Consider the following 18737-nt stretch of genomic DNA (forward strand, 5'->3'; position numbering starts at 1 on the left):
TCCCTACGTTAGTTTTCTCATGTGTAAAATGGGTATAAGAACAGGTGGTCATGAGGTAATCAGGAGGTCTGTTGTTTGGGAGAGAGTGCATACAACAGCTCTTGGTGGGAATAACATTCAGTAATGTTATTCAATAATAACGTTCAATCAGCGGCACTGTAATGTACCTTCCAACTTCAAAGAAGGCCAAAGCTCCAGGAATAGCAGGTGTCCATCATCAGGACAAGGAAATTCCACAGTGTGGTTCATAACGTGTAGTCAGGGGGACAAGAAATAAAGCTGGGCTTAAGGAGGAGCCAGGATTCAGAAGCTCTTCTACTCCACACCAGCCACCCTGCACTTTATAAAGGCCGGTGGTATGCATGCCACAGAGCCTTGTAACAAGGGGCGATGTGATTGCTAAAATGTCAGCCAAAGTACTCTTCATGGAAACACTTTCCCAAAGCCAGCTGTCAACCTGAGGGGGGTTAAACGTTCTTCATCAGGAACAAGGATGTGACCACGATTTCCCTGAGCAAAACAGCCCCTGCGACCAGCCCCTCCCTGCAGACATCCCACAACCAAGGCAGCAGGTAGGAAGCATTCCTAAATAAGATGCCAGTGAAGAGATGCTTTCCCTCCCTCACACGGCTTTGAAATAGCCAAGGCTGAAGGATTTTTTTTCCTTCCCTTTCTTTTTAAAAAATATACAGCCCAGGGCAAATCTCATACCTCTGCTGTCCCGAGAAGAGATAGCTGAGCCACTGGGTCTCTGAAGCTGCCAGCTCACAGCAGGGCTTGGAAAATCAATACCTCTCTCTGAAGTTATCCACAGTACTGAGACCTTTAAACCAAACTCCAGTAGATAAACATTATCAACAGTCTTTCACAGCATTAGGAGATGTGGGTTTATTTCCCAAACAGCCTTGAAATGCGACAACGGGAGCTGTGCTCTAAGATGTGGACATGTGGAATTTGGCTGCAGAAGTGGTTTCCAGAGAATCACCACTCTGTCTGCCGACAGGAACAAGAGACAGCTGGACCGTGGATGGAACACTCCCTCAGCATTACAGCTGTGTGGGTAAAAGAACACGCCCTAAATGCCTACGTTGGAATCCAGGTCGCATCCCTATGGACCTGTGTATCTCTGGGAATCACTCTTCCCCTCTCTGTGCCTTAGTGTTCACCTAAAACCAGGTACCCTAGCTCAGCAGGGACTGCTGGGAGGATTAAATAAGATAAAGGAGGGACATGTATGCACTCGGGTCTTCTTTTAATCCTATAAGCGCATCAAGGAAGTTAGCAGTTCTTATTCAGAATGCATAATATGCAAAAGCACAATTGCTAGAAAGGAGAAATCACAAAAGTTCACTTCCCACCTAACCTGTTCGTTTTGAAATTTTGCCTTTTTCTGAACCAAGAGAGAATTTGGAAGAGGTCTTCAGACTCTTAAAATAAATCACAAGAAAGCCGGAAAAGGACTCTCTGAAAACAAGGGTTCAAATACATGAGCCGCCAGAGGCTGGATGGCTGTTCCTAGTTCCTCCATCTCTTTTACCTCCAGCAGGTAAACCCTTCAAGGGAAGAGTCCTGTGGCTTTCTTCTGGGGGGAAATGATGGGGAGGGACCCTCAGCAAAGGGGGAAACATCACTGCGTGCTAATGAGAATCCCCCAGACAACACAAGGTACTTTTTTTTTTTTTTTTTGCGGTACGCGGGCCTCTCACTGTTGTGGCCTCTCCCGTTGCGGTGCACAGGCTCCGGACGCGCAGGCTCAGCGGCCATGGCTCACGGGCCCAGCCACTCCGCGGCATGTGGGATCTTCCCGGACCGGGGCACGAACCCGTGTCCCCTGCATCGGCAGGCGGACTCTCAACCACTGCGCCACCAGCCCACAAGGTACCTATTTTTAAACAAAACACCAAGACACTAGATTTGACCCCAAAAAACTCCCCAAAATGTAGATTTATTTTTATAAAAAGTCTTACAAAAGCATAAAAAATTAAATCACACTTAATATTCTATCATCAGCCTTACCTTAACTGCAAAGAGGAAAATGACAGAGAATCAGGGTTGTTCTAGAAATTCTGGGCTATCTAGTTGTCCCATTAAGGCTGATGAAATGCCAAATCATTTCTCCCTCTTGACTTGAAGTGAATATGGGCAGGAACGCTTCATGTGATGAAACGATTTCACTTGCTATTTGAAGAATTTTCTTGTAAGATATACAATCTCTTTAAATTTTCCCAGGCAGCTACTAAGGGTTGCTAAGGAAGTGATGGAAATAGAAAATATTCTAAATAAATAATTAGTGATTTCTGAGGGGCAGGTATTTTAGATATTTTTTTCAGGATGTCACGCAGCTTAGGTACTAAGACTGGACAAGTGGCCCGTCTTGTCTTCCCTCCCTCTCTCTCTTCTCCCCTTCCTTCCTTTCTTTCTGTGTTAAGGAAAATAAAATAGTTAATAAGGACTTACTGTATAACACAGGGAACTCTACTCAGTACTCTGTAATGGCCTATATGGGAAAAGAATTTTAAAAAGAGTGGATATATGTGTATGTATAACTGATTCACTTTGCTGTACACCTGAAACTAACACAACATTGTAAACCAACTATACTCCAATAAAAGTTATTAAAAAAAAAAAAAGAATCTTCAAGCAGTGAGCTGGAGAGGGAGATTTTGAGCCATGGTGTGCCCAACTTGCTGGAGAGACACAGAGGAGGACCCAGGCCCTCCATCCCCACACAAGTCAGCGGAACTCTCGGTGTTATCTGTTTTAGTCTGTTGTGCTTTAGCAAAAGGTTATGTCTGAAGAGAAGAGTCTTAAAATAGACATCTGTGGTTTTGGCACCAGCATCCATTTCCCTTCTTTGATAACCGTATCCTGGCTCTGTTTTGGGGAAATGCCCGCATCTCATCCTCCGTGCCCCCAGGAGAAGCATCCTGCCTCTGCTCCAGAGGGGCGAGTACCTCAAGCCTCACACCCACTCTGGCAACAACAGCTGGTTGCAGGATGTGTGTGTGACCCCATAAGAGGCAATGAGACTTCAGCAAACACTTCTGGGGCAAAGATGGCACGTTTTTCCTACTGCATTTGGGGTGAGAAGACTGCGCTGGCGCCCACTCCCATCCACAAGGGGGCAGGTTTTCAGAAAGCAGCCGACCACCTCAGAGGCAGTAAAATCCAAAAATGAGAGATCTGCTGGCACTGTTTAAGCCCTAATTAAGCCATTCCCACCCACGACTTCTTAAATTATAAGCCATTCAACCCCTTTTTGGTTCATGCTTGGTTCAGATTTTACCAGGAATTTCTGCGTGTTATAACCAGAAGAATCCTAGACAACAGAGTTCCACAGCTACACTTCAAACCACTGGGAAAGATTTCGTTTAAATGTCCTCTAACATATTATGATTGGGGGCAATTTCTTCCTCCTGGTGGAGTAGAGGGAGAGAGACATAATCTCAAGAAATCTAGGAGCACCAAGGCCAAGAGCTGAAAGTAAACCAAAAGAAGGGACTCTCGACACAGCAATTCATTCATGAATGAGAACCAGTGAGTACAGAACAAACTCATATTTTATTCTAAATAAGAAAATCGGTGGTTCTGGGTAAGGTCACGGGGTTTTTGTTGGCTGAAATCGCCATGCAATTTTCAGAGTCTAAACAGGCAGTACACCTATTTAATATCTGGCATATATGTTATAATAATAATTTCTAATATTAAATGTCTTAACATATATTTTTGGAAACATGGTATGTTCATTTTGTTTGACCACATTCAGACATTCATAGCTAAGAAGGAAAGAAAAATGCCACCTGGCAATATACTCTCTGTATTTAAACACAAATTTTAAAAATTGGCTAAGAAGTGGGTAGAGAAAAAAGATAGCCAAATGTATTTGAGTCTGTTTGTTTTAAACAGGCTCTAAATATCTGTTTTGATGTCTGTTTATTGTTTACTGAAAGTGAACCTTTTATAAAGTCTCTAATTTTGCAGGGGAAAAATATGCAGGATTAACCCAAGCTGGAAGGAGCCTGAAACCATTCATATCTTTTATCTCAGGAAAAGCCTTACTGTACTTTGAAATGAGCCTATGTCACATGACCACCACCTAGTGGCGGTGTACTTAAATAGCAGGAACAGCTGAGAGTTACAATAAACATCTTATAAACGGACCCCAGCACTGTCATGGTCATTTTGATCAGAACTAGATTTTCCCTCCAGAATGGTGGAATTAAGAACCAGGAAACTAAGAAACCAGAAATCTGGGTAAGAGCAGAATAACTGTGGAATTAAGCAACTGCTGGTGGTAACATTGTTTTTACCAGCATTTTCCAATGACTGGACCTCTTACCACTAGGAATACACAAAGTGAGTCCAGGTAGTACAAGAAAAGGTCATATTGAGGAGGGACAGTTGAGCAGAGGCTCAAATGAATGGAAGCAAACCATGCAATCTTCTAAGAAAACAGCACTATAGGAAGTGGAGGAGGCAACAAGTGCAAAGGCCCTGAGGCAGGGCCATGTTTGGCTTCTCAAGGTACAACAAGGAGGTTAGTGTGGTTCACCCAGAGAAGCAAAGACAAGAAGGCAAATGAATGTGGTTGAAGAGGTGAGCAGGAGTCAGATTCTTTAGGGTTTTGTAGATCATGATTGGGACTTAAAATTTTTTTCTACGTTGACAAAAAGCCACTGGAAAATGTGAAGTAGGAGAGTGATGTGGTCTGCTTTATGTTCTAGAAGGATCCCTTACTCTGATCACTGTGAAGAGCAGACTACAGAGGTCAAGAGTGTTAGCAGAAATAAGAATAGAGGTCTACTGCAACAGTCTGGGCAAGAGATGCGTGTGGTACCAAGGCAGATTGATAGATACGTAGATAGACAGGTAGACAGTTATCTATGTATACAAACATAAATGTGTGTATGTATGTATGTCTCCACCTCATCAAACACACTTATAGTAATGATACAGTCTTTACAAATATTGAAGAAAATTATTTTTCATGTAAAAAAAATATAGGCGAGTATATCTATATGGCAAAAAAAAAAAAAAAACTGCAAGAGGAATACTTATGACTGACGTTTAGAAGATGCCAAACTCTCAATACCAAAATACACTATTAGAGAATCAGGTAAATTTTATGTGTTCCTCTAAAATTTCCTGTGACCTCCTAAAACAGTTCTGTGTTCCAACTGCGAAGAATATTACACCTACTCAATTTATTTCATCTTTCCAACTGGATTCCCTGACCCCAGACTCATTCTCCCCTCCTTCCTGGGCACAGAGAGAGACACTCATACGGTCCCCAGAATCCGCTGCAGTTGATCTGGCCATGCACTGGAATTCTCACCAACAGAAGGAGACTGGAAGTCATGAGGGTCATTTCTGCTACTTGCTTAAGAGAACACTGCTTCCTAGACTTTGCCCTCTTTGCCTGACTGTTGGCTGGAAGGTAAATGGGGTGGAGCCTCAGCTCTGATCACGCAGGAGAAAAATCCTCTAACGCAGGGGTTCTCACTCAACCACAGGCAATTTTGCTTCCCAGGGACATCTGGCAATGTTTGGAGGCATTTCTGGCTATTCAAATGAGGGGTGAGGAGTCAGCTACTGGCATCTGGGGAAGGCAGAAGCCAGAGAGGTTGCTAAACATCCTACAAGGCACAGAAGAGCCCCCCACCACGAAGACTTTCTTGACCCCAAATGTCCACTATGCTGAAATTGAACAGCTTCACTGTAAGGCCACCTTCTCAAACTTTGTGCAAAGTTATTCCCCAAGTATCTTCTTAAAATTCTGTTTCCGAAAGTTGGTGATGGGACCTGAGATTCTGCATTTCTAACATGCTCCCAGGGGGATGGCAGAGCAACAAGAAGGAAAGAATGGAACTTGGGTCTCTGAATGGTCTCCCTGAGCACAGCTGCTCCAGCAGTCCAGTCTGGCTGGAGTGCCCATGCAGGCCTGCCACTCAAACATATACACCTGCACACCTGAACTCACTGTTTGCAGCTTGTGTTCCTTCTGAGTGGTTGGTCTCCAGGCAGCAACAATCGCTACAAACTTTGAATATCGACTTTCATTATGAGGGAGAAAAAAATCACCTATCTTATTTAACCCACTGTAGGTTGGGGTCTCTTTGTTGCAACAGTTCCGTTTTTTCCCTAAATACAGTGACCATCTGCAAATAGTGGACAGTGACATCTATGTTGCTGTTTGGCAAGAGACCAAAGAGCCTCGGAGATTATACTCTCCAGAAAAAAAGAGAAAAAGCAAAGGGAATAAAAGAAACAAGATGGTGACTTCTGAAGATATGTGGGAAGAGTGTTTTGCTGCTGTAACAAATGGCCACAAACTAACTGGCTTAACATGCTAGAAGTCAGAAGCCTGAAATGGGTCTCCATGGGCTACAATCAAAGTGTCAAAAGGGTTGCATTCCTCCTAGAAGTTCCAAGGAAGAATGCTTTCCTTTTCTGTAGCTGCTGGAAGCTGCCTGAATTCCTTAGCTTGTGGCTGCTTCTTCTATCTTCAAAGCCAGCAATAGCAGATTGAGTCCCTCCCATGCTGCCATCCCTCTCATTCTCTCTCTTCTGCCCCCTCTTCCATTTAAAAGGACTCTTGTGATTACATGGGGCTCATCCAGATAATCCAAGATAATCTCCCATCTCAAGGTTAGCTGTTTAGCGATAGTAATTCCATCTGCAACCTTAATTCTTCTTTGCCATTTAATGTAGCATACTCACAGGTTTTGGGGATTAGGATGTGGTTATTGGGAGGGTGCGTTATTCTGCCTTCCACAGCTTAGAAAGTAGGCTAGTAAGGCAGCCAGAAGGTGGGAATTTAATATGCCCATCTGAGAAATGCAGAGAGAGTGCACAGGAAAAAGAGATGACAGGTCATGTGAGAGCAAAATGAGAGAATCTTCTGGTCACTCCCAAAGCTCGTCAACTGCAGGGCAATCCTAAAAAGCAAATGTGCCCTAAAACTTTTTATGTTTTTTCAGTATGAAAGAATGATGCATCGGTGGTCATGAATCAGATAAAAGAATTATGCAGACAGAGGTTCTCCAGGAATTCTCAGGATCTTTATGCGGTCTGCCCTCCCAAGGTTTGATATCCATGGTATATAATAGTTTCTGTAAATTAAACTTCTTAATCTAACTTTATGATAAGAGTGCTTGTCCTGTATTTCAGATACTCCCTGGAGTGCAACATTCCAGAAAACCAATTACCTGGGGGAGTTCATGAAAACGTGCGTGGATTAACAACAACTACAGAATGTACACAAAGCAGATGCGAGCACATCACCATTATTCTGCCCTTGCAAAATCACTGCGGGGTTATTAGAAACTGTTATTCCCATTTTAGAGATGAGAAAACAAAGGCTCAAAGGCTAAATACTCTCTATGCACACAACGCAAGGTAGACACAGAACTCAGACTCCAAATCTTTAATTTCTGATTTTAGGTTCAGCTTTCTTTTCTAAATATCACAGAGCTCCAAGCAGGCAAACTGCCCTATGATAAAGGCACTCAAGCAGTTTGACTCAAATTTCCTCAGCTCCGGGGACACCCAAACCTCCAACCCCCTGTAGAGGCTTTAACCTGGAGGCAGAAAGGTGTATCTGCACCTACAGTGAGCAACAAATCGAACACAGCCTCGATGTAATTGTTTGATTGTTAAACGGCAATAATGTCATTTTGATAATGCATTTAGAGAAACACCATCTAAACTACTCTTGGAGCATAACAGTCTGTCAGGAATAATCCAGGCTCTTCTAAAACTTTGGCAACTACAGCAACAAAGGCTAGGAACCAAAAGCCACCTGTTACAATGTAAAGACACCTGCTGTGTGACCCCGGGAACGTCACCTGCCCTTCTGAAGTCTCATTCTCTTTATTTGTAACACGGGGATAAGACAGTATCTCCTTCACGAGGCTGCCGAGAAGAATAAATGGGATAACGTGGTATGCCGCTGGGACCTTTTGGGGAGACTGTCTAGCCCACACAGCTTGTTTGAGTGGGTTTCTCTTTCTTGTACCCAAAATAGTCTTGCAAAAATAGTACGTGAAAGAGCTGACAACAATCCTTAGCCAGAGTTCCCAAGGAATGTGAGTGTGTGATTTCTCTGCAGAAGCCTGGGGTTTTGAAAGAAAACAGCACAAAGAAGGTACCCCTTTCATTCAATAAGTCATTGATTCAGAATTAGTGATGAATAAGCCACCGTTATGGATTGCCTAGCATGTGCCAAGTACTGCTTCTGGTTCAGAGCACTGGCTAGATCATGTGGGACAAGGCCCTGCTCCCCTGTACTTGATCTTCTGGGGAGGGAGAGGTAAGTCATTAGGATGATTTGGGAGAGCAATACATGCTCTAAAGAAAATAAAACAGTGTAAGAAGCTCAGAAGTGGAAAAGGGTCTTTAAATTAGGTAGTTATTAAAGGTCTTGTGCGGGTGGGGGGGGGTGCTGAAATATGAGCCAAGATCTGAAGGACAGGTAACGAGATACCTGCAGTCTAGGGATCTGGGGACAGAGAATTCCCCGAAGAGGAAACAGAGATTTAAATGCCCTAAAGTGGGGCTTCCCTGGTGGCGCAGTGGTTGAGAGTCCACCTGCCGATGCAGGGAACACGGGTTCGTGACCCAGTCCGGGAAGATCGCACATGCCACGGAGCGGCTGGGCCCGTGAGCCATGGCCGCTGAGCCTGTGCATCCGGAGCCTGTGCTCCGCAACGGGAGAGGCCACAACAGTGAGAGGCCCGCGTACTGCAAAAAAAAAAAAACAAATAAATGCCCTGAAGTGGGAATGAGCTTGGTCCCAGCACAGAAAGGGAGACACTTCCATGGTCTGTTTTGGGGGCAAAACCCCACAATTAGCCTGTCCTGTAGGTAGGCCATGCACACACAGGAATCCAAAACCTTCTAGCACAGAAATGCTGGCATTTATTATTCACCCCCAGGATGCTGGAAGACCACGCTTCCAGTGGAAAAGAGCTTGGGGACAAATGAAAGGAAATGCTGGGGACCTCCCCGGAAGTCCAGTGGTTAAGACTTCGCCTTCCAAGGCAGGGGGTGCAGGTTCGATCCCTGGTCAGGGAGCTAAGATCCCACATGCCTCGTGGCCAAAAAACCAAAAACATAAAGCAGAAGCAATACTGTATCAAATTCAATAAAGACTTTTTAAAAAAATGGTCCACATCAAAAAAAAATCTTCAAGAAAAAAAAGGAACTGCTGTATGTTTGGAGCCAAACACCTGGGTTTGAATCCCAACTCATCTTGAGTAAGTTCCTTGACTTCTCGGCCCCTCAGTTCCCTGACCTGTAAACCGTGGGCAATCACAGTACCTGTCTCACCAGGCTCTTGGGAAGACTGAATGAACCCACTGCTCGGGGCAGAAGCTGGCATATACAGTACGTGTCCACCACCGCGATTCTTACCACCCTGCTACCGTGATTCTTTCAGGCCCAAATCTTAACTTCATCTCCCTGTTCCATTAAATAACCATCATTTGTCTATGATTTGTTTTTTGCTTTGTAGCAACAGGAGTGCACCTAAATTTACTAATTTACACCAATTCAACTGTTAATCCTCCCCTTGGCACGATCCTACCAGCCCTGAATTTGGGATGTGAAACAGCCAGCACCCACCCTCCTCCACGAGGAATTCTAACACTGTTTATGAATCTGAACAGGAGCGGTCATCTTACCATCCTCTCCTCATTTGGCCATGTTCATAGAGACGATATCTTCAGACCACTCTCAAACACACCTGACCTCAATGTAGTAGCAAAGATCTCCAGTTAAAAAGGGGAGGGGGCGAAGGAGAGGGGGAGGGAAATCAGGAAGGGGGTGGGGGGGGGGGGAAAAAAAAAGAAGCGCTATCCTAGAGAAAGAGCTCTCTTTTCCACTTACTGCTTTCTTCTCTGACACCCCTGAGGAAAGTATTAAAATTTTGTTCTTGCAAGTCCCTTGCAATTCTTGCTAAATTTATTCCTAGTTATTTTGTCTCTTTGGTTGGTTCTATAAATAGGATATTTTCTCTCACTATATTTTCAAAATGCTTGGCATAGGCAGATAGGAAAACTATAGATTTTGCATAGTAATTTCCTCACATTAATAAATCCTATTATTATTTCTAATAGATTCATGGGTTGGGGGGGATTGCTTATCTTAGGTTTTCAAAAACAAGATGAAATTACTGGCAAAGGGTGATAATTCTAACTTCCCCGTTCTTATTCTTTTTTGCATCTAACTGCATTCATTCCTGAGCAATGGTAAATCATAGTGATGATAGTGGGCGTTCTGGTCTTGCTCTGGATGTAATGGGAGTGTTTCTAGTGTTACACCATTAAATACGATGCTTGCTTTGGGTATGATCCGATTTTATTAGCAGACGTTCGAAAAATCAAAAATAAATATTTAGTTTTATCAGACTTTTTAGCATCCATAAAATAATCATAAGATTTTTCTCTAAATGGGATCACAGTATTTATTAGATTTCCCAAGATCAAACCATCCTTCCATTCCTAGAATAAATCGCACTTTGTCAAGACTTTAATTACCGCTCTGTGAGTTCTTTCAGATCACAGGTCATGACTGATTCATGTTTGACACATAATTGACATTAAATACGTGTTTAACGAATAAATAGAATAAATAAATGAATAATTGAAATAACAAGTACATTTAACCTCCCCAAACTAACCACTTGTACCTCTTCCCAGCTTAAAATAGTCAAAGAGATCATATGCCTTCCCCAGAGCGGATCTTTATATGTTTAATGAATATGTGGTTTTAACTGTTCCCTACTTCTTATATCAACAGAACGCCTGAACACCTCATTCTTTATGGGGAAACTACTCCCTATGGCTGTATTGGGAATAACCCTGCTTCCCTACTCCCACCATCGCCCCAAGCCAAAGCGGTGGCTACATCCACCAGGCCTGATTAGAGTAACTACACAATGACTGCTTGAGGATGGACACCTGACCCAACCTGGATCAACAGCATCTCCAGGAATTTCTCACAGAAGCTCTTAAGAAAAATTTTTTCCGAAAGAACTGATAAACAAAAAAAACGCATGTCTAGGGTTGCTGCTTACCATCTTGCCTAAAATGTAGTGAGACAACCTATCTGAGAATGAAGCAAGGTATAAACATGGCAAAGAATGGAAAGAGACAGAGACCGAGTGCCATTATCTGAGCCCCTGGATTCAGCTTTTCTTGAAGCCATCACCCCTTAGACTTCCTAAGTAATAAGCCAATAATTATCTTTCTTGGTTTAGCTCCATTTCTATCACCTACAACCAAAAAATATGGCCTAATTCATGTGTTGCTTTGTTTTCCTCCATATATGCTTTATACATTCTTAAATAAAGGTTGAAAAAAAGTTTTTTCAAGAAAGGCAACCCTAACTAGTGAGTGTTAAAAAAAAAAAAATCAACCACCTGCTTTTAATTAATGGCAAGATATGCTGAAAGGCTCCCTTAGTGAATTATAATTTCAGACTGAAATTCCCAAGACAGTTATAGAGGAGCCTGTTAAACCGCAGAAACCAATGGAAGCGAGGGATTACTTTAACAGGGCAGTGGTTCAACCAGTTTCAGAGATATCATCCATTATGCAAAACCAAAACCTTTAAAACTTTCTACCGTGCAACCCTAGCAATCCCTCATTCACCTGAAATCTGGAGGCCTCTCTCCTGACTCAATTTAAAAGTAAAAATACTTGGTACGATTTACAAGAATAAAAATAAAAATAAATAAATCATGTCCTGATGGCTAGAGAACTCCCCAGAAAAAGCCGCCAAATCTCAAATCTCAAGACAGGGAGTTTCATAGGGTGTTCCTGAACCACCCTTCATTCTCAAAAGCTTTCAGATCTGCAGGAAAACTGAAGGCAAGCATGCCCTTGGCATCCTAAATATCCCTGTACCTATCGGAGCAATCAGCATCAACTCCTACCATAGGCTCAAGAAAATGTCAGTGGGCCAGCCCAGAGAGCCTAGCCTCTTCCCTACCCCATCCCCTTTATGGAGAATTCTGGTTGCACTTACCTCCTGCAATCAGACTTTTCTCCTTCAGCTCAAGCTACAATAGACCAAATTCTGGAATCTGGTTTTGATTATTCTCTGGAGAGCTACTTAAGAGCTGCTTCAGGGTTGGAAATCCCTCATTCAGGCATAATCTTGAAATAAAAGACTATATTCAAATGAAAAATGCATTACCGCATTCTCTTTAGGGCCTTCTGTACTGACAGGCAGGATAAAATGAAAGAATGGAAGGAAAATGAAGAAGAAAACCAAGGGGGAAAAGGAAAAAATGGGAGTAAAAGAGAGAGGAAAGAAGGGGAGAGAAAAATGTATTATGTCACACACTGTGTAGGGCACTTTGAATGTCATTTCATTTCATCCTCACATCATCCCTTCAAAGTAAATACTACTGAGCCCATTCTGCAGATAAAGAAATTGAGGCTTGGCGATATCGAGTAATTTGCCCAAGGTCACACAATGAGGATGCAGTGGATTCAGGCTCAGAGACACAAATACATGCTCCAAAGTATGTCGCTACTACTTGACTAGCTTCCTCCTTCTGAAGAGTCTCATACAAGTGTTTGTTCTAGAACCAAAATATTTCAGTGGTTGAATGGACCCTATGAAGATAACACAGCCTCATCATCTAAGTAATAGAGAAGGAAGGAAGGAAGGGAGGGAAGGAGGGAGGGAGAGGGAGGAAGATATTAAGGAACCTCACATCCAGTGAGGCAATGTGGCAAAGAAAAACCTAGAACCCTAGAAAACTCTCAGGTCTTACTCCGTCCATGTGACCAGAATCTATTTTATAAGTGCAACTGACCTAAACGGATCAAATACAGATACTCCTGATTACGGAGTGAAGAACTGAGAATTTCCCCTCCTTCAAGAAAATGTTCACTGGGAACAAAAGGGAAATTTATTTGTGAATTGCCTTTTTCTGCTTATATCCAGTTTATATCCAGTTCCTGTTTATATCCAGTTTCCTTTGTTGCTGCTGCAACATATCTCAGAGGTAGTTCCCCCCATGCTGTTGCAAAATCAGTTAAGGGAGAAAATACCTAAACTAAAGTAGCACAAGTAAGCCACAATTCTGGCAACTGCAGAGGGTGTGGGTATGCCAGGTACTTTGTGAAATGAGTTTAAACCAAAGGTCCCTAACCAGTAGCCAGCTGGCTGTATCCAGCCCACAGATGTGTTTTGCTTGTCCTGCAGTGCTGGCCCACACCACGCTTTTAAGAAATCTCAGTCTGTTGCCAACATTAAAAACCAGGCCACTTCATACCAAAACCTGGATTTCCAGGTTTCTTTTACCAAGTGGAAGACCTCGTTCCCCTGATGCCACATTTGCACATGGAAAAGGGTAGCTGGAATATAGCAGTAGCTGCTCCTTTGGAAAGAACATCTGTGCCCCAGTTTCTCCCTACCTAGTCTATTTTGCTCGTGTATATTATCCACATGAGCCCTGAAGGCATCTGAGTTGGTGACCCTTGGTTTAAAAGGTTAAGCAGATGTAGATTTCAAAGCCAATCATTATTAGCCTTTTCCCAAAAACATCCCCAATAAGAGCCTCCAGTCAATATTAGGACAGCTGGGACAGAAGGTAAAGCATGTGAGACCAAAACTCAGTAGTTGGGATCATTTGGATCTCTGCTCTAGGATACTCATTTTTTGTTTCGAAAATATATTCACTTTTAGTATTTCACTTATTCTTCCTAACAACCTTGCGAGGAAGGAATTACTCTCAGATAAACGGAAGGCAAGTGATGTTATGTCAGTCATCCAAGCCAGATCATCGGACAAGTAAGTTGCAAAGCCAGGTTTTGAACCCAGCTCTGCGCAGCTACAAACACTGTGCTTTTGGAATAATGAAAGAACACTTTGAAAAGCCATGAGGCTTGTTTCTACCTCAGAGCCTTTGCACTTGCTGTTCCCTCTGCTTACAAACCTCTCCACCCAGGTCTTCACATGGGAGGATCTTACTCTTTCATGACACTTATACCACCTCCACAGAGAGGTTTTCCCTCATCATTTAAAATAACACATGCACACACACACCAATTACTTTCTAGGCCGCTGCTACTCAAAGGGAGGTCCAGGAATCAGCAGCATCGGCATCACCTTGGAAATCAGAAATGCAGAATCTCAGGCCCCTTCCCCGACCTACGGACTCAGAATCTGCATGTTAACACCACCACTCCCCACCCCCGCTCCCCATGTTTTGTGAGCATTTAAAGTTTAAAAAGCAGAGCTCTACAGGAGTGCTGCCCAGTGGAAATAAACATAACAAGAGTCACAAGTGTAAATTTTAATTTTCTAGTAGCCACATTACAAGAGTAAGCAGAAAGACTTGCTTGTTTGCTGTCTCCCCTTCTCCCACTCCCACCCCCACTAATACGTCAGTTCCAAGAGAACAGGGTGCTTCACCTGTCTTGTTCACCCCTTTAGCCCCAGCACCTACAACAGTACATGTGCACATATTAAGTATCATTAAATGTTTGCTGAATGAAAGGAAGGAAAAGACCTTGCTCGCACTCTATATACCAGCACTTTGGACAGATGTGGCTTCAAATGTCAGCTCAACCACTGGCCAGCTGAGCAACCTCGAGCAAGTTGTTTTACCCTCTGGGAGCCAACTGTAAAGCAGAAATGCTGTTCTTTTGCTCACAGCCTCATCATGCCACCCAGATGCGATAATACGTCTATAAAACGCAAACCACCACGACAATAGGCGTCCAATACACGCCAGTGCCTTATGCTGCCCTCCTTCTTTCTCTCTCTGGACACCACGTCCGAATGATGCTGTGGACCACTCTCCTCTGCGTAGCACAGGCGTGACTACTGAACGCCAGCTATTTCCCTCCAGCCAGCAGGATGTGTGTAGTAACTGCTGGCAGTGAAGACAACTTGAAACCATGGAGGGTCACCTCCCGTCACCCTACAGCTGAGTGGTTTCCAAAGCAAAGTGGTCACAGTCACTGTACAGTCTGTAATCCACGAGGGAGCCCACAGCTCAAGTCATTTCCATCACTTTAATGAGTTCTGCCGTGGCAGCCACTTGGCCTGCCACAAGGTCCCACCCCATAGAGGAGTTTAAGGTCTCTGCCCAGTGCGCATTAGCTCATATTGAAAGGCGTATTGTGGCTTTGCCCTTTTAATTTTTTGAGGGGGGGAGGGATGGAGAGTTTAATCTACCCCCACTTAATTAATCACTGGCCTGTGTCAACCCACCAAGGGAGGCTTGCTGTTCCACAGCTTTAACACACCCTAAGCCATCAGTCTCTCTTGTCCTGCAAATCTGATGCATATGTTCTAATCGCAAATGTGTTTTTAAATCACATTAGATCAACAGCATAGGCGAAAGCAAAACCCGGATTTAGACATGACCGGAGTGACACCAAGGAAATAAAACTGGGACTGCTTAGTTGAATATGAGGAAACCCTTGCCAGCTCTGCCGAGAGCAGCCCCAATTTCTTCCTTCTCTCCCTCTCATGGAAATCACAACAACCATGATCACCTGCAGAATCAGCAGGCTACTGGGAAGCGCACTGAAATGAAAAAGAAAAACAAAACAAATAATGGGAAGAGGGGATCAAAATCTTCAATTAACCTATGAATCTCTATCAGGCAAATAGTAGAGTAAGATTCCAGAGAAGGTACAAGGCATATGGGGAGGAAATGTAACCACTTAAGTACAGATGCCACCATTTAAAAGACAGGCACCAGGGAACCAGGAGGTAGGGAGAGGGAGAGAAGAGCCTGAAGAGATGCGGCCAACGGAAATCCCCAAAATGCCCCCAAAAGACCGCTGTCCCTGTTAAGGCTAGAGAGCTGTCCTAGGATCCAAAGGGTTTCTGGGAGTCAACTCAACAGCCAGGTTTGGATGGAAAATGATTCCTCTGCGTTAGATTCTCCTCCAGCAACTCCAATCAGCGCCACTAAGCACAATAAGGATCTACCATGGGTGTGATGCTGGGGCAGGAAATGAGGAATACAGAGATATCACATGGTCCTCTTAAATGAGGATCAAGGGAACCCAGTTCCATCTACATCTCTTAGTCCTATGGGGCACTGAGCCCCAAATACCACAAGTGATGGCTGAGGGTACCACAGATCCTCAACAGCCATGTCCTGACAGCGAGGCAGCTTACATACCTCCTTTTCCCAACCGCAGTATAAAAGAACGTAAGGAAACCTGGCATCTTTTATCTTTTCATTCAGAAAATGCTCCAGACCCTACGATGGGACTTCCTGACATGCAGTCCGCCACACACCCTTCGTCAACTTTATTTTAACTCATTCAAATAAAACACCCACTTCTCCATTTCCAACTGCGGTAAAGCAACCCAAACACGTGTTGGAGAGATTTGATCTTTATGCCTCCCTCTCCCCCAAAGGGCATTTGACACTTCCCACAAGATACAGGGCTTTAAAATTAGAACTGGAAAAAGCCGTAGTTACCCTCTTAGGGCCACGGCTGTCTCACAGCAGAAACCAGAACATTCTTACTATCAGTTAAACAACTGAAACCTTCCCAGACATCATACCTGGTTTTTTTTGTTTGTTTTGCTGTTGTTGCACTAATCATCCTAACACCTTTTTAATTATAATTGCAAACTGGAAGCCATGGCTTGTGATGTTATAAATACTGATTTCCCAGTTAAATTAGGCATTTGCTGTTTTTTATTTTGATAGGAAGGGGCTGTTTGAAGCCTCCTAAAATATTGCAATTAGTTCTCTCTGTTGAAACAGACATGACATGAACAGTGGCATTTGCTGTTCCGGTTTAATGTGCTGGAATGTTCATCCCTAAGTGTACTTCTCTCAAGCTTTGAAAGCATAAGGCATATTTTTAAAACGGAAAGAAATCAATCACAATACACACATTTATCATATATTTCCAAAGTTAAGTTATTTCTAAAACTTTCCTAGGCTGTAATTTAAACTTAGAAAGCACATCTCTTCAACAAGAAGGCGACTTGTCAAGAAACAATCCTTATTTTACCTATTGGCTCTGTTAAGATGATAACATCACTTTAACTGACAAAGCCTGTGTTTCTGGTTGACAATTGCAATTAATTACTGAGATACAACCGAGATGGGGCCAGCCATCCAGATCTGTTTTCCAGAGGAATTAAAAAACAAGAGGAAAGGAGGGGGCGGGGGTACGACGCTGGATTATTAATTTATTTTACCCACACTTAACTTACTACTCCTCTCTTCTCCCTTTCCCTCAACGCTGGCAGACGGTGGAAAAGGAGGGAGATGAACAAACAACTCACTAGATAACAAGCTCCAATCTGTTGCAAAGGAGGCACAGGTTAGAAAGGGCACAGGTGCAGGGCATGAAAACTCTTAGGGCACCAACTGTCACGTAGGCACGGATACTCCTGATGCAAAATCAACCCAGTGTTCATGCAGCCCAAGAGGGATAGAAAGTTCTGGAGATGGGGGACATCCTGAGTTTTTACTAGAAAGCCCGAACTCGCCAGCATCATCATTTTAACTGTTCCCTGTTCATTTTGCTCTGAACTGAAAACACTGGATTCCAGCCACGCAAATGCGTCTGAGGGCGATTTTGAGAGATTCCAGGGGATCCCAAAGCCCTCTGGGCAATCTAGCTGTCCTGTCCGTTCCTCAGCGTCCCCAGCACAGAAGCGCACCGCCCCGCAAGAGCCTGGCTTAGGAAACACCCCGGGGGCACGAGGGCTGGGGATTCCCAGGCTTGGAACTAGGCAGATTCGGAAAGCAGCTCCCTGGATGAGGAGCCTGAGGCAGGCAGATCAGGGGAACCCCTCTCTCCTCGCCCTGGAATTAAGTGATCCCTCGCTAGCCTCCAGCCCTCTCCGCCGCTCCCCCAGAGCAGCCCCGCCAGGGTGCGCAGAGCCCGCGCGGGGTTAAGACCTCTCGGGACGCTGCCCGGATCCCCAAGGGCCAGGGGAGCGGCGGCTTCCCGTGCTGGTCTCCCCTACGCGCCTCTCCCGTCCGCCGAGCTCGGGGTCCTACCTGTACCATTCCAGTCCCTTTTCATAGTTCCTGTCGAAGAAGTGCGGCTCTACGCCCACCGCCCGCACGTCCGGGTGCACTCGGATCGCCTCCAGCAGCGCGCGGGTCCCTCCTTTCTTGACCCCGATGATAAGCGCCTGTGGCAGCTTCTTCTCTCCGTAGTCGGGGGTGCTGACGGCGCCGCCCCTCACGCTGCTCCCGTTGGCCGCCCTCCGGCCTGCGAGCTCCTCGTCTGTGGTGCTGGACTCCTGCGCTTCCCTCTCCAGCAGCGCGCTCTGCGCCGTGACCATCTCGCCAGAGGCCAGCGGGGTCCGGAGCCAGGCGTCCCGGGCGCCCCCGCCGCCGCTCGCCAGCCCCCAGCCGTCGGCCCCGGGGGCGGAAGGCTGCTCGGGGGGCTCGGGCGGCTCCCCGCGGCTCGCGCTGTCCGGCGGCGGCGGCGCTGGCGGCTGCGAGGGGGCGCCGAGGCGCACGGGGGGAGGCAGCAGCGAGGGTGGCGGCGGGCTTGGCGGGGGCTCGGCGGCGGCGGCCGGCGGCTCCTGCAGCGCCAGGGGGAATTGCAGAGAGCCCGAGCCGCCCAGGAGGCTGTAGCACAGGTAGGTGACGGACAGGGACAAGGTGCACATGAAAAGCAGCTTGCGCGCCGGCGTGCCCTTAACCGAGGCGCCGGGCGGCGGCGGCGCGGCGAGAGGCGGAGGCGGAGGCGGAGGAGGTGCGGACCACTGGG

At 45.1% G+C, this 18737-nt stretch overlaps 1 protein-coding gene across 1 annotated transcript in view; it reads right to left on the bottom strand.

The window, feature by feature from the left end:
• Positions 1-18737, bottom strand: part of HS3ST4 (heparan sulfate-glucosamine 3-sulfotransferase 4) — a 411880-nt gene that overhangs the window by 392369 nt on the left and 774 nt on the right. Inside the window, exon 2 of the mRNA XM_007452839.1 lies at positions 18014-18732. Within this exon, the coding sequence (XP_007452901.1) occupies positions 18014-18732 (719 nt within the window). The remainder of the gene's footprint in view (positions 1-18013; positions 18733-18737) is intronic.

Source organism: Lipotes vexillifer, unplaced genomic scaffold (assembly GCF_000442215.2).
Source record: "Lipotes vexillifer unplaced genomic scaffold, Lipotes_vexillifer_v1.1 scaffold426, whole genome shotgun sequence".
In the NCBI taxonomy this organism is placed as follows: domain Eukaryota; kingdom Metazoa; phylum Chordata; class Mammalia; order Artiodactyla; family Lipotidae; genus Lipotes; species Lipotes vexillifer.